This window comes from Chamaea fasciata, unplaced genomic scaffold (genome assembly GCF_029207755.1).
Source record: "Chamaea fasciata isolate MVZ Bird 193981 ecotype frontalis unplaced genomic scaffold, bChaFas1.0.hap1 SCAF_17, whole genome shotgun sequence".
Classification (NCBI taxonomy): domain Eukaryota; kingdom Metazoa; phylum Chordata; class Aves; order Passeriformes; family Sylviidae; genus Chamaea; species Chamaea fasciata.
The window spans coordinates 7,537,996-7,552,560 of NW_027094102.1; the positions used below are offsets into that span (position 1 = coordinate 7,537,996).

Genomic DNA, 14,565 nt, shown 5'->3' on the forward strand with positions numbered 1-14,565 from the left:
GTGAACCACTGGCGAAGTTTGACCCCAGGCCAAGGCACACAGATGCTGATGGCTCACTGGGAGCTGGGATTTGTCAATGTGGAGCAGCAGCACTGCCTGAGCAGTGTTGGTCCTCCTGAGAGGTGCTGCAGGCAAGGTGAGCATTGCTCTTGGGGGGCTGCTGCTGTTTGTGGGTGGCATTGACTCAGCTCTATCGTGGCTGGTATTGGCCAGGGCAGGCTCCCCACCTACTTGGCTGCTGTAGCCTCCAGCCCTGCTACCTGCTTTCTCCTTTTAAGGTTTAAAATAAGGAGAAAGCGAAGCAAGGTTTAAGCAGATGGGTTTGGTGTCTGACAGGACCCTGAACTTTGTGTGACCGGGGTGGGGAGCTGGGAGGTGGGACCAGGCTGGCAGCTGGCAGGGGCTGAGGCTGGAGGAGCTCAGGGTAACCTCAGCCTCCCTGGGGGCACCTGGCCAGCCTAGGCCTGGGGAGAGTCCCACTCCTCCAGGAAACACCAGGATTCGGCCCCACACAGTGCCTGAGGTGTGTCCTGGGGTGCAGCATCCCAGAAGGAGCCGGCAATGCCTGTACAGCACCCATACACACAGCCCAACCTCTCTGGAACCTCCAGCTCCTCTGTTTCTTCCCCTTGATTTTGCAGAAAATAAATCTTTCAACTGCCTCCTAGGGAAGGCTGCAGCTGCTGGCCAGTCCCCAGTTCCCAACTGCTGTCACTTTCATCAAAGTCCAGTGGCAGTGCCTAGAGGTGCCACATCATGCCCACACAGTGCAGGGTCCCTTGGAGCCACTCTCCCAAAGGGCCAGTGCCAGTGGGCAGAGCTGGCCGCAGCAGCACAGCGACCAGCACCATCACCAGCTGCTCCTTGCCACCATCCCCACGGGTTGGCTAGCAGGCACCTTGTGTCACCTGTGGGCACCTTGGAGGACCTTAGCCATCTGGACCATGTCCAGCTCACCCAGGCCACCCCCATGGGATGGTTTTGGGGTGCCACTGTGTGTCCAGTGCCAGCCCTTCCTGTGGTGCTCTGCTGCAGCAGGAGGCAAATCTGTCCCTGTCCCCTGCCCCTTGTCTGCGTGTCCCCAGCCCACGGGGGACAGGCGAGAGTGGCGTGTCCTTTGAACGGGCTCCAGCAGTAACAGGTGCTGGGAAAGGCGAAGTGGGCCGGCTCCCGCTGCTGTAAGGGATCCTCCTCTGCCCGCACTAATCCGGCTCCGTTACACCCGGGATAGAAGAGGCTGCTCCCTCCGGCGCTGCCACAGTGCGGATGCTGCCTCCCTGAACACCCACTGCACCAGGACCCAGGTAACGGGGCCGGGGGGGTCTCCATGGCTTCTGACTTGGGGCGTGGTGGTGGGGGGTCCTGTGGAAAGTGGAGCCCTCAGCCCAGGAAAGAACACTTCCATCCCCACGGGCTTCCTGCACTGAGCTGTGGGATGTGGGAATGCTCCTCAGGCTCTGCTGCACCTCCTGTTCCAGTAGACCAGCAAGCAACTTCCCTGTTACTGGGATGGTCGCTGGTGGGTTTTTTCTGGGGCTGGGCTATCCTGGGCTCTGGATGGCTGCACAGGGGAGTGCTTTGGGATAGGGTGAGGAAAGACCACCGGGCACAGGAGGGCAGTGGAGCTCAGGGCAGAACGGGGATTTGGGGATCAGGTGCTGGGCTGGAGCCGAATGCAGGTACAGGGCACCAACAGGTCCCCTTGGCAGAGCTGGTTACCCCTGGCAGGGGGACAGGCAGCGCTGGCGCCTGCTGGGTGCGGGGGTCTGAGCGGCCCCTGAGCAGATGGGATTTGCCTGCATGGCTGGAACTCCTGTGTGGCTCAGGGGGAGCAATGGTGGGGCGGTGCCAGGAATGCTCACCTCTCCTGATCCCCACTGCCAGCTCGGGGCCAGAGCCGCTGTCTCCTGCCCGGCCATGGTGGGATGTGGCCTTAAATTGTCACCCTGGCCGCGCCGCGCTGGCTGTTCGCACGTCGGAGGCCCCAGGCACCCGGTGACAGGTGCCGGGGTCAGGCCATCGATCAGTCACCGCGGGGCAGATATCGGGGCACAATGGGACGGTGCCGGGACTGGTGGCCACGTGGGGTCCCTGGCTCGTTGCCACCAGCCCGGGAGCCGCCGGCTGGGCGGCGGGGGCACAGTTCCCGGCTGGATGGCAGCAGCTCATCCCTGCAGGAGCAGAGCTACTGCCCGAGTCCTGCCGTCCCTCCTGCAGGGCGTCGGGTCCGGCGAGCCCTCAGCTGCTGCCTTCTCTCCCGCAGGAGTCGCGCCGAACCGGGAGCACCGCAGGGCAGCCGCCTCCTGCCCGGAGTGTCCCATGGAGCAGGGTGGAGGCGCGGATGGTGCCGACACTGGGGGGGCTGCCGGCACGGCCCCCCCCGAAGCCGAGGGGAGTGCAGCACCTGCAGCTCCCCAGGCTGCCCAGCCCCAAGAGGGGACAGTGCCAGCCGCCAGCGTGGCACAGGACAAAGGCACAGATGAGCCTGGAGGGAAGACAGAGCCGGAGCAGGAGATAGCTCTGGCTGCGCCAGAGCCCCAGGATGGAAGGGAAGCAGCTCCAGGAGAGGAGGCTTCGGCTGTGCAGCACAATGGAGGACAGGCAGCATCTGATGAAGGGCAGGCAGCATCCAGCGGGCAGAAGGTGCCAGGTGCCACCGAGGCCCAGGGTGTAGGGAAGGATGAGAAAGATAAGCCTGGGAAGAAGAAAGTTCCAGCAGAGCTCAGAGGAGGAAAGGCTTCAGCTGCTACAGAGGCTAAGGATGGAGGGAAGGATGAGCCCAAGGAGGGGAAGGGCCTGGCTGTAACTAAGGCACAGGATGGAGGAAAGGACAAGCCCAAGAAGGAGGAAGCACCCGGTGGGTCAGGGGCTGAGAGTGGTGGAAAAACAGAGTCCACTGAGGAGAAGCCTCTGGCTGCAGCAAACTCTGAAGGAGGGAAGGCAAAGCCTAAGGAGGAGACAGCCTTGGCTGCTGCGCAGGCTCAGGATGGAGGCAAGGGAGAGCCTGCAAAGGAGAAAATCACAGTGGTTGCAAAACAGGAGGTCCCAGCCGCTGCTAAAGCTCTGGATGGAGAGAAGCAAGGTGCAAAGGCAGAGCAAGCCCCAGCTGATACCAAGACTGCAAAGGAGAAAACCACAGCTGCTGCAAAGGAGAAGGCTCCAAATGCTGCAAAGGCTCAGAGTGGGGAGAAGAAAGTGGTAAAGGCAGAAAAAGCCCCAGCAGTCAAAAAGGCTTCAGATGGAGGCAAAGAGGAGCCCATAAAGGAGAAGGCTCCAGCTCCAGTGAAGGAGAAAGCCCCAGCTCCAGTGAAGGAGAAAGGCATAATTCCTGCAAAGGAGAAAGGCTTAGATGCTGCTAAGGCTCAGGATGGAGAGAAGGCAGCAGCGAAGGCAGAGAAAACATCAGCTGAAAAAATGGCTCAAGGTGGAGGCAAAAAAGAGCCTGCAAAGGAGAAGTCCTCAGCAGCTGTGAAGGTGCAGGATGGAGAGAAGAAAACTGCAAAGGTGGAAAAATCCACAGTTGCAACACAGGCTGGGGATGAAGGGAAAGATCCTGAAAAGGAGAAGGTCCCAGCTACTGCAAAAGCTCAAGATGGGGGAAAGAAAACTGCAGAGATGAAGCCTCCCACACCTGGAGCAGAGGCTGGGGATGAAGGGAAAGATTCTAAAAAGGAGAAGGTCCCAGCTACTGCAAAGGCTCAGGATGGAGGAAAGAAAGCTGCAGAGGTGAAGCCTCCCACAGCTGGAGCAGAGGCTGGGGATGGGGCTGCGGAGCCCACAGAGGCAGCAGCCATGGCTGTTGTGAAGGCTCAGAGTGAAGGGGAGGAAGTGTCCAAGGCGACAGAGGGACAGCCACCAACAATCCCTGAGCCCCCACGCCCGGCTCTGCTGCAGAGCCTGAGCTGCCCAGCTGCCTGCCACAGGTACCCACACCCTGCTGGGATGGGGGGATCCCCCTCGCTGCTCCAGGCAGCCCTGGGTCTCTGGATGCTGGGCTTGGGAGCTGCTGGCTGGGCTCTGCTCACCTTCCACTCCTGCTTCCAGGGAGGTGCAGCCCTGGGCAGAGGCGGCAGAGATGGAGACGATAGAAGAGGACACCACAATGGTGGAGCCAGAAGAGGGTTCGACAGAGCCTGGCTCTGGCCCACCAGCCCTGGGGGACCTGCAGCCCCTGGAAGCCTCTGGCACCCCTCAGGAGAGGACATTGCCCAGTGCCACAGGGCAGCCCCCGGATCCTGCTGGGGTGATGGAGCAGCCTGGACCTGGGGTGCAACCATCTTTGACAGAGGCAAACTCACCCCAGAGCCCCTACCTCACCCCTGATTTTGGGAAAGAAGATGCTTTTGAGATATTGGGTAAGGCCATGAGGTACCTGCTTTTTCCTTATCCCCCAGACGCTCTGTGGAGTGACAGCCTGGGAACCCCATGGCCCTGCCAGCTGCCCACACTGCCCTCCATGCTGCCAGCTCCTGTCCTTGACTTGTCACCTGCCTAGTGGCCTCCGAGCTCCCCTTTCACTGTAAACAGGGCTAAATACATCACATCCCTTCCTGGCCTGCTCTGGCCACATTGACTGTGAGGAAGAGGAGCCTGGGGAGTGACAGTGACTGTCTGGCTGGTGGCAGGGGACAGTATGTTCTCATATCGTGCAGCACTGTCCTTGTGGGGATGGCAGAGCCTGGGGGCAGTGGGTGCTTATGTGGATCCCTGTAAGGCTGGGTCCTGCCCTCACCTGGGAAAGGGTGGCTTAGGAATGTGTGCATGGGGTGCCCTGTGAGTGGGATCTGTCCTGGGAGGGTGAGCAGGAGGTGGTGGCCTGGAGGGGGGTTGGCCTGGAGAGGGTGACAGACACCGACATGGCCTGGAAAGGGTAAATGTGACATGTGTGTTGGTGGGAGTGGCTGTCATGAAGTAAGGTGGGTGCCATACATTGGGGAGGGTGCCATACATGGGGGTGGGTGCCATACATTGGGGTGGGTGCCATGGAACAGAGTGGCATGTGCCGTGGTGCAGGGTTCCATGGAGCTGGGCTGGTGCCATGCAGCAGGGCAATGCTATGGGCAATAGCAAGGGACCCTTCAGGGGTTGCTGCATCATCAGGTGCAGTCCCAGCCAGGAACCTCTGGCCCACAGCCCAGCACTCAGTACCTGGCCACCTCCTGCACCCACAGGCTTGGCTGGATGCCTGTCTTCACACCAGGGAAGCCCATGGTACCCAGAAGTGGGGTCCCCTGGACAGGAGATTCCCTTCTCACCTCATCCTTTGTCTCTGGGCAGACGATGTCCCTCCGCCGCCAGCGCCCTTCGCTCATCGCACTGTCACCCTGCGCTCCGCCAGTGTCAGCTCCCAGTTCAGCCTCAACTCCAAGGACATCCTGGGGGGGTAAGGAGGGGCCCCAGTGCTTCTCCTGGCACTGTCCCAAGCTGCCCTCCAGCCTTGGGCAGTGGCCTTGAGTCAGTGGGACTCCTCTGGTCATGATGGGTGGGTGCCTCAGCCAGGATGGGGGCCTTGGACAGTGCAGAGCAGCACCACAGTGCAGTGTAAGGGTCCCCAGCAGCCTGGGTGGCTGATGGTGTGGGCACTTCTCCCTCTCTCCCTTCCTCCTTCCCTCCACAGGGGCAAGTTTGGTGAAGTTCACACGTGCACAGAGAAGGAGACGGGGCTCAAGCTGGCAGCCAAAGTGATCCGGAAGCAGGGAGCAAAGGACAAGGTCTGAACGAAGCCGGGCAGGTGGTGGCAGTGTTACACTCTGTGTGCCCCTGGTGTGGGGACACAGCCTGTCCCAGTGGCACAGCCAGGGCTGACACCCCACACTGGGGCTCCTTCTGCAGGAGATGGTGCTGCTGGAGATCGATGTGATGAACCAGCTGAACCACCACAATCTTATCCAGCTCTACGATGCCATTGAAACACCTCGGGAGATCATCCTCTTCATGGAATTGTGAGTGCCTGTAATTACCCTGGGGCTGTTCACCCCCAAAATGTTACATCCTACCCTGGCTCTGCTCAGCACCTCCATGGTGGAGCTGGGCCAGAGTCCTCAGGAGGGCAAGGAGCTCTACAGGAGGATGGCTAGGGGCAAGGAGTCCCCCCAAAGTGACCCCGTGGTCCATCCCCATGCAGTGTGGAGGGAGGCGAGCTCTTCGAGCGGATCATCGACGATGACTACCACCTGACAGAGGTGGACTGCATGGTGTTCGTCCGGCAGATCTGCGAGGGCATCCGCTTCATGCACCACATGTGCGTCCTCCACCTCGACCTCAAGGTGCGGGGCTGGGGTCTGACAATGACAGGGCCAAAGGTGACAGCAGGACACTGGCCAGCTGTGGGAGTGATGCCTGTCAGCATTGCTCTGGTGTGGGTCAGCTGCAGGACCCGTGGGCTGCTGGATCTGTGCAGTGGGAATGTCCTGTCTTGGTGGTGGGGCAATGGTCACCCTGTCCCCACAGCCTGAGAACATCCTCTGCGTCTCTGCCACTGGGCACATGGTGAAGATCATCGACTTTGGGCTGGCTCGAAGGTGAGGTTTTCTTTCTCTGCTCTGTCCCTCCTCCTTGTTCCCCTTCCACCCTTCACCTCTGTGTGCCTTTGGGTACCTGGAGCCCCAGAACTTGCTCTAGGCCATTGCTTTGGCCACGGCACTCCCTGTCTAGCTGGGGAGGGCAGCATCTGCTGAGAGAGGGCCAGTGGTTTGGGCGAGCAGCCTGTCCCTCTTCTGCTGACTTGCACCCCTTTTCGGCTGCAGGTACAATCCCAGCGAGAAGCTGAAAGTGAACTTCGGCACCCCTGAATTCCTCTCCCCTGAGGTGGTCAACTACGAGCAGGTCTCCTACTCCACGGACATGTGGAGCATGGGCGTCATCACCTACATGCTGTACGTCAGGGCTGGATGGGGGCTGCCAGTGCCATGCTGGGGAGCTGTGGGCACAGCTCCCCTGGGTGCAGAGTTGTCCCCAGGCACCTGGCTGCTTGGTGGCAGGTGGGGGGTCCTGGATCGGGAGATGGCTGTGTGGGGCTGGGGGGCAGGAAGAGGCTCAGCCTGGCTGCAGGTAGGAGCACAGGATGGTGGCACACATCCCTGGAACATCCCTGGCCAGGCTGGGTCTGTTCCAGGGGGTCTGGGAGGTGCTGAAGTCTGAGAGCAGTTGACTCCTCACCTCCCTGCACCCCCAGGCTCAGCGGCCTCTCCCCCTTCTTGGGTGATGATGACACTGAGACACTCAACAATGTCCTGGCTGCCAACTGGTACTTCGACGAGGAGACCTTTGAGAGTGTCTCCAATGAGGCCAAGGACTTTGTCTCCAACCTCATCATCAAAGATAAGAGGTGTGAGTCTGGCAGTGGCCATGGGGTCCTGGGATGGATTTCCCCAGAGCTGGCCTGGGTACCACATGCTGCCTCTTCATCAGGGCCAACAGCATCCCCCGGGTCCAGCACTGAATTCACCCCAGGGGGCTCTGCCCCACTCTGATTGTCCCCACCAGAGCCCTGTATCCGTGCAGGGACACCTGTCCCAAGCAGGATGTGCTCGACCCCTCAGAGTCCCGCCCAGCCCCACCAGTCCCTGGGTACCTCCTTCCATCTGGTTCTTCCCTGCAGGGTTATGGGGCTTGGGGGCTCTGGAGTGGCTGGAGAAGGGGGTGGTTGGGGGTGAGGGGCTTGAGCAGGGTTGACATGGGCTCCTCTTTCTCCCAGTGCCCGGATGAGTGCTGACCAGTGCCTGCAGCATCCCTGGCTCAATAATCTGGCAGAAAAGGCCAAACGCTCCAACCGACGGCTCAAGTCCCAAGTGCTGCTCAAGAAATACGTCATGAGGCGGCGCTGGAAGGTGCGGGGTCTGGCAAGGGCATGAGGGTCAGCAGCTTCTGAGGGGGCTGGGAGTGGGCTGCCAGACTCTGCCTGTCCTGGTGGATAGCACCTGGAGCATGGAGAATGGCTCTGTCTCGCTGTGCTGCTGGCAGCTGGGACACAGGGCTGGAGACCCTTGAGTGTGGACACCCCTGAGGTAACACCCTCATCAAGTATAGGTCTCTTTGTGGTGGTTATTCCTGAGCCAATCCCAAGAGCAGCTTTTAGGGACAGGAGTAGTGTCAGGCCCCAGAGCTGGGTTTGGCTCAATCTTTAGTGCCACAGCCCTTGCCAAAGGATGAAAATCTTTCCTCTTCCCTTTCACAGAAAAATTTCATTGGGGTGTGCGCTGCCAACCGCTTCAAGAAGATCACCAGCTCGGGGTCCCTGACAGCGCTGGGCATCTGAGCCCAGCTCGGGTTCCCAGGGGAGCCGAGGCCAGAAAGGAACCACTTGAGAGGGACTCTCAGCAGTCTGGAGCAGCTCTGTCGAGCGGGTCCCACTGCGCTCAGGACCACATCACCGCAGGGGGTGCTCGCAGTGGCCTTGAGGCTCCGGAGGCTCCAGCCTGCCCCACTCCGACCTAGCCGATGCTCCTGTCGGGATTTCCTCAGACTGCGAGGCTGCTCTGGAGTGAAGGTTTCTGATCTTATCTCTGGCCCTGGCCTGGCTTCGTGATGCCCGACCTGCAGCATCTGTGCTCTGCTCACGCTTCCTTCTCGTGCCCTCGGAGGAGGAAGGCCATTCCGGCGTGATCCCGCTGCCTCGGCCGCCTGGTTCTTGCTGCTTTTGGACTCAAAAAGTGCCCTCTCTGCCTGTAAATGCCGCAGTCCCGCCTGCCTTCACTGCCGCTGGCCTCTGCACTGCCCGACCTCCCTTCCCAGCTCGATGGCTCGGCGATGATGCTGAGGTGAGGCACCGCGGACCCTCACCCTGGTGCTTTGGCACCGGAGCCGGGGCTCAAGCACCTCCTCCTGGCCAGCTGGGCATGTGGGAGCGGAGCTGGCCCCGAGCTGCTGCTCGCACAGGAAGGGAGGAAGCAGCAAGCACGCTTCCAGCGGCGTCCCCAGCTGGGAGCCAACGAAGAAAGAAGGAGGCTTTGTGTTCCTCCTGCCCTCCCTGCCCTTCGGTTCTGCCAGCGGGGGAAAAACACAACCTCTGCTTCACCCGTCCCCGGCAGAACGCGATGAGCGAGGCGGGCTAATGCAGAGCAGCTGGCCCGCGCTCCCCGCTCCGGCCGGCACCGCTCACCCGACCACCAACACACAGGAACTGCTCCGCCGCTGCGGCCGCCAGCTCCCCCGCCCTGTGCGAGGGCTCCGCGGGACCTGCTGGGACTGGGGAGAGAGAGGGGTGCTGCTCCAGCTCCCGCGCCTTGTCCCGATCCCCGTCCTCTCTGCCTGCACCCCTTGGGCCTCCCCGGTGCTGCCAGAGGATGGGCATCCCCTGGGATTTGCAGCACCCAGCCTTGCTCACTGCAGGAGGGGATGGGGGGTTGGCAAGAGGACCCCCAGCTTTGGCTTCTGCTATGGCTGAGAGCCCCCAAGCCATGGCTGTGTGTTTGCTCTGGAGCTGCCTCTGCCCTCTGTGCCTGCTGGAAAAACACTGGGGAGAGACACAGGGAGACATTGCCCCTCACCTCCACGCTGGCTGCAGCAGGGAAAGGGGCTTCAGGCTTGTGCCCACCGGGCAGGAGCCACGGCTGGTGGGACCCTGCCTCATAATGGAGCCCTCCAAAGCACTTGCTTTCTTGTAAATAAATGTACAGGTCTGCCCACAGCCCACACCTGCCACTCTGGGGGCTGGGGAGGCCCTACTCCACCTGTGGGGCCTGGCAGTCGCAGGATAAGTGAGATGAGGATGGGATGCAGAATCTCATCTCTGTGGTAGAGGGGATGGGTTCGGGCTGTGCTGTGGACAGGGACCACCTGGTACATCCTGGGCAGGGCTGTGCAGGCATAGTGCCAAGGGTGTCTGGTCTACACACCCAACAGCTCTGAGCACCCCAGGGCGTGGGGGAAGGGAAAGTGCTGACTGGATGGGTGGATGGATCATCTGTCAGTCAGTCAGACGTGCCCTCACATCTTCAGCATCTGCCCATATCGGGTGGGATGCCCAGGCAAGGGCTGGTGGGTACTGATTCCCCTTTGCCCAGGGGAGCTATGGCTGGCCCTGAAGTGGTTAAGGCTGCCAGAGCCTGGACTCCAGCCCCCACCGCAGGCGTCCCTCCCAGCCGCTTCCTGCCGGCAGCCTTTGACCGGTTCCTGTCGGTGACCACCCCACAGGCCTGGACGCCAGCGCAGCCCCATCTGGTTTGAGTTATGCTCCACGGCGGTGACGTCTCCTTCCTGTCTGGCCCCAGGAGCTGAGCATCGTCCCGGTCCCGGCCCTGGCCCCGGATGGCCACAGGGGCTGCAGGGTCCTGCTGTGGGGTGACCATGGGGCTTCCAGATGGACCGTCAGCCCCGGACATTCCTGGAAGCCTGAGCTGCTGTAGGGGATCAGTTCCTGAGCACAGCCCTGTGTGTGTGCATGTCTGGATGCACAGACACCAGCACATCCCAGGGTGGGGGACCCCTACCCCACAGCCCAGTTTAGTTTCTCCAGCCCCCTCCTTCCTACTCTGGGACCCTACGGAGAAACACACTGGGGCTGGACGAGTGGGGCCACAGGGCTGACACCCATGGAAGTAGCTGTGATCCCACCCTATGTTCCCAGCTGAAAGGGCTCATGAGCCCCTGAAACTGCTTGAAGTGGACTGGTCCCACTGGCCACGACAGCCAGGTCCATCCCTTATGTGTGGGGTCTTCATCACCCCCACAGATGCACAGTGCAGTCTGGATGTGCACACGTGTGTCCTCAGCATCCATCCCCAGAGCCTGGAGCAGCACACATTTCCCCAGGCACCCTGTTCCTGTGGCACCCACCCTGCCTGCAGAGACAAGGATCCCCGTAGGCAGTGCAGGGAGGGAAAGGGAGCGGGCAGACCTCCGGCACTGGCACCTGGCAGCACCGCCGGCAGCTCAGCAGGTTCGCCCCGTGACCGGGTGCGGCAAGCCCTGGCCACGGCACGGCCCAGGATGGGAGCGGGCGAGTGGGCGGGGGAGCAGGCCACCCACAGCGAGCAGGAGGGAGCCAGGGAGGAGGCAGAGCTGGGAGAACAGCGGGTCCATGACCGGCGGTCGGGGTGAGGGCGGGAAAGGGGAGCGCTGATATGATCTGCACTCCCGGGCAGTGCAGGCTGTGCGGGACAGGAGTGCCCATCCCCAGCGGCGGCTGCAGTTTGCGGGGACAGTGGGATGCGCCACACTGCTCCCAGCACAGGGACCCCATCCCGGGCACAGCATGGGGCCGGGGCCGTGTGTTCCCAGCCGGGGCGGGCGATGGGCCCGGCCACGCTCCGTGGGAACCAGACGGCCCCTGGGCACGGCTGCGGCGCTCGCTTCCTCCCGCGCCCCCGGGGACCGTGCGAAGGAGGGGGCTGAGGTCAGCCGTGCTCGCCGCCGGCCGCTCCGGAGACGCCAGCATGATGTAGGCGCTCAAATATTGTTTTCCACTGGGTAAGGGGGAAAAAAAGGGAGAAAAGAGAGGCCCAGGGCTGAGTGGCGGTCCCCGATGATGAAGGGCGGCCCCCCCCGCCCTGCCCGGCGCTGGGACACAGCCATGGCCCAGCAGCCGTCTGGGGGCTGATAACAGCGCTGACGCGGCCGCGGTGCTCCTGGTCCCTGAGTGACGGCAGCGTTCCTCCGTGCCAGCACCGCCCCCACAAAGACCCCCGAGACTGGCCAAACTGGAGTCCCCCTGGCCTTGGGAAGCTGGGGGAACTTTGAAACAAGTTTGGTCCCCACATCAGCACGGAGAGCCCCTACCAGCCCTGTGTCTATCCTGGGGCAGGCTATGCCATGGGTGCTGGGTGTTGCTGCCCCTGGGATTGGCAGTATGAGGGGTGCAAGCACAGCCCCCCACTTTGCCAGCATCACTCAGGCCCCACTCCAGTGCTCAAGTGTCCCAGTGCTGTGTGGGAAGGGGCTGGTGGCCAGGTCCCATCCTGGGGCTGCTGGGGACCCTGCCCACCCCAGTGTTCCCCAGCCTGGCCAGTTGGGGCATATCCCTGTGCCCAGTGTCAACAGCGGTGACTCAGCTGGTGCCTCTTCACTGGCAGCCATCCTGCATGATTCAGGTCGGAGGAATCCACTTTCCTGGCTGTTCCCATCAGAGCTGCAGCCCCTGGCACAGCCCATCTTTGGGGCTGCCCTGGTCTCAGAGTCTTCAGGGACTATTTGGAAACCCAGCCAGGCACTGACACAGCCACAAGCAAGGACAAGAGAGGGGAAGGAGTGCTGTTGCCCCCACAGCAGAGCCTCCACACTGTGCCACAACCCCTGGTGCCTCCCTGCAGTCTGTCTGGGTCAACACGGGTCCATTTGCAGGGCCACACGCTGAGGCTGGTGCCACTTGTGCCGTGTGTGACATCCTATGCAAAACCAGGAACCTGGAGGGGTCCCAGGCACAGGGAGGTGACAGTGGGGCTCCACTGGGGGTTAACTTCTGCTGCAGCACAAGTCCCTGACCCCCCAGGACAAAGTTCCCTTGCACTACCATGGGATGGTGCTTCAGGACCTGTGGCAGGACCTTATCCCCAGCATCTCCCTGGGACACAGGACCTGGGTGTAAGTGCCCTGACCCAGGCCATGCCCTGTCCCCACGTGGCCTCACCATCCAGTCAGTGATCACTGATAGAGGGACTGGTGGGGATGGAGGCTGTGCCAGGCGGCCTTGGGCATGTGTGTCCCTCAGCCAGCACCTGAGCTGGGTACCCAGCTTGCCCCTGCCCACTGCCCACCTTGAATGGGGCACAGAGACCACAGAGGCAAGGTTGGGGAATGTTCTTTATTAGGTGCTGGGTTGTCCCAGGCTGGGGAGTCCCTCACTCGAAGAAGAACATGCCGGGTGTCCGGTAGAGGCAAGGGGGCAGCCCCAGGGCGTAGCCATTACCCCCCTGCAGTGGGATCGTGGTCCCTGGCCCCCACGGCTCCTTCTGCTCACCTGCCCGTGGCCCCATGGCCCCGAAGGGTGGCTGGCGGTTGGCAGTGGAGGCCGGGGGGGCTGCGGCCAGCAGATGCTCCAGCGCTGTGCTGCAGGGCCGCTCCTTCATGCAGAAGCTCAGCGCCTGCACCCGGCACTGGTAGCTGCTGCCCAGCGCCTCGGGGCCCGGCCGGCTGAAGGAGCCGAACACGGGCAGGTGGGGCTGCGTGTAGCCCTCTCCCTCCAGGAAGCAGGATGGGGGGGGCTTGCCCGTGCCGAGGAGGTTGCTGGGGAATGCAGGCGGCACCTGCCCGAATGGCTGACACGGCCCCAAACCAGGGGCAGCCAGCTCCTTGCCCTCCAGCTGCTCTGGGGGCGTGTCTGGGGTGGCCGGCGAGTCCTGCAGGGGGTCCCTGTGCTGGGTGGGCAGCAGGGCAGGCAGCAGGGCAGGGTGCTGGTGCTGGGCCGGGCGCTCGCTGGGCAATGGGTACTGACCTGGCCGGGGCAGCTGCAGCGTGGCCGGGAGCCCCCCGAAGACAGTCTCCTTGGGCGGGCGGCTCTCGGGGGCCGTGAAGAACGGCCCCTTGGGCTGTGGCATGTCCTGCAGGTACAGGCAGGGCTGCCTGGCTTTGGGCGGCTGACGCCGGGCACAGGGCTCAGCGCACCCTGGCGCCCCGGCACCCTCAGACAGAGCGGCAGGGCTCGGCAGGCGACCTGTGGCCGACGGCGAGGTGTAGCCCCCCTCTGCCTTCCCCTTCTCCGGCAGCGGGGCAGCAGGCAGCCCTCGCGCCTGCTGTCTGGGGTTCTTCCCGCGCCCCTCGTCTCCCTCAGTGCCTGGAGCATCCCGGAGGCCCCTCTTCCTGGTGAAGCGCCGGCGGCGCCGCAAGAAGCTGCCGTTCTCAAACATGTTGTAGCAGTCGGGGTCGAGGGTCCAGTAGTTGCCCTTTCCCGGCTTCTTGTCATCACGGGGCACCTTGACGAAGCACTCGTTGAGGGAGAGGTTGTGGCGGATGCTGTTCTGCCAGCCCTGCTTGTTGTCACGGTAGAAGGTGAAGCGGCCCATGATGTAGCGGTAGATGCCGCTGAGGGTGATGCGCTGCTCGGGCGCGCTCTGGATGGCCATGGTGATGAGGGCGATGTAGCTGTAGGGTGGCTTGGTGGCCTCAGCGCTGGGGAAGGCGCCGCCGGCCGGCTCAGGGGCCGGTGGGCTGCGCAGCGCCGCGTCGCCGACGGGGAGGTCCGGCTGCATCCTCCCGGCCGGCCCCCGCCGTTCCAGCGCTGCCGCTGATCCCGCTCTGCCGCCCGGCCCCAGCACGGCCCGTTAAAACCCGCCGGCCGGCGAGGGGGCGGCGGGCCCCTCCTCTGAGGGGCCGCCCAGGGCGGAGCGGGGCTCTGCCGTCCAGCGCTGGTCCCTGTGGACAGACGGACGGATGCGCCGCCAAGGCCTGCGGCCAGCAGCCAGTGGCCCCGGGGTTGGCACGGCCACAGCCTCCCCAGGGCAGAGGCGGGCACAGCCCCCGGCTCCCCCAGACCTTTTTCCCACGGAAGCTTCCCACGACCTGGTTCTCATCCTGCCCTGCTCACGGTGATCAGCCGGGCTCTGGCTGGGCCTGGAGTGAGGCTGAGTGAGGGATGTTGGCAGGACTGAGGGTGCTGCCTGCCCTCAGATGCCTGTCTGCCCCTGCCCACCC

At 63.0% G+C, this 14,565-nt stretch overlaps 2 protein-coding genes across 2 annotated transcripts; one reads left to right on the top strand and one right to left on the bottom strand.

Annotated features, from left to right (window-relative positions):
• Positions 1–1,243: 1,243 nt before the first annotated feature.
• Positions 1,244–9,625, top strand: MYLK2 (myosin light chain kinase 2). Its single transcript, XM_066199133.1, has 12 exons — positions 1,244–1,304; positions 2,264–3,923; positions 4,045–4,355; positions 5,278–5,383; positions 5,618–5,711; positions 5,833–5,942; positions 6,125–6,266; positions 6,451–6,521; positions 6,747–6,875; positions 7,175–7,327; positions 7,697–7,829; positions 8,177–9,625. Exons 2-12 carry the CDS (start codon positions 2,320–2,322, stop codon positions 8,255–8,257), a joined length of 2,934 nt encoding a protein of 977 aa, XP_066055230.1. The 5' UTR covers positions 1,244–1,304; positions 2,264–2,319; the 3' UTR covers positions 8,258–9,625.
• A 3,015-nt stretch (positions 9,626–12,640) lies between these two features.
• FOXS1 (forkhead box S1) lies at positions 12,641–14,157 on the bottom strand. The gene has a single exon (XM_066198849.1). It carries the CDS (start codon positions 14,121–14,123, stop codon positions 12,777–12,779), a length of 1,347 nt encoding a protein of 448 aa, XP_066054946.1. The 5' UTR covers positions 14,124–14,157; the 3' UTR covers positions 12,641–12,776.
• Between the last annotated feature and the right edge of the window lie 408 nt (positions 14,158–14,565).

Bases quoted from the DNA above. Each gene is read 5' to 3' on its own strand.
- MYLK2 (XM_066199133.1), top strand. From the start codon at position 2,320: ATGGAGCAGGGTGGAGGCGCGGATGGTGCCGACACTGGGGGGGCTGCC. The intron at 5,943-6,124 runs GTGAGTGCCTGT...ATCCCCATGCAG, and splicing joins ATCATCCTCTTCATGGAATT to TGTGGAGGGAGGCGAGCTCT. The intron at 7,328-7,696 runs GTGTGAGTCTGG...TCTTTCTCCCAG, and splicing joins CTCATCATCAAAGATAAGAG to TGCCCGGATGAGTGCTGACC.
- FOXS1 (XM_066198849.1), bottom strand. From the start codon at position 14,123: ATGCAGCCGGACCTCCCCGTCGGCGACGCGGCGCTGCGCAGCCCACCG.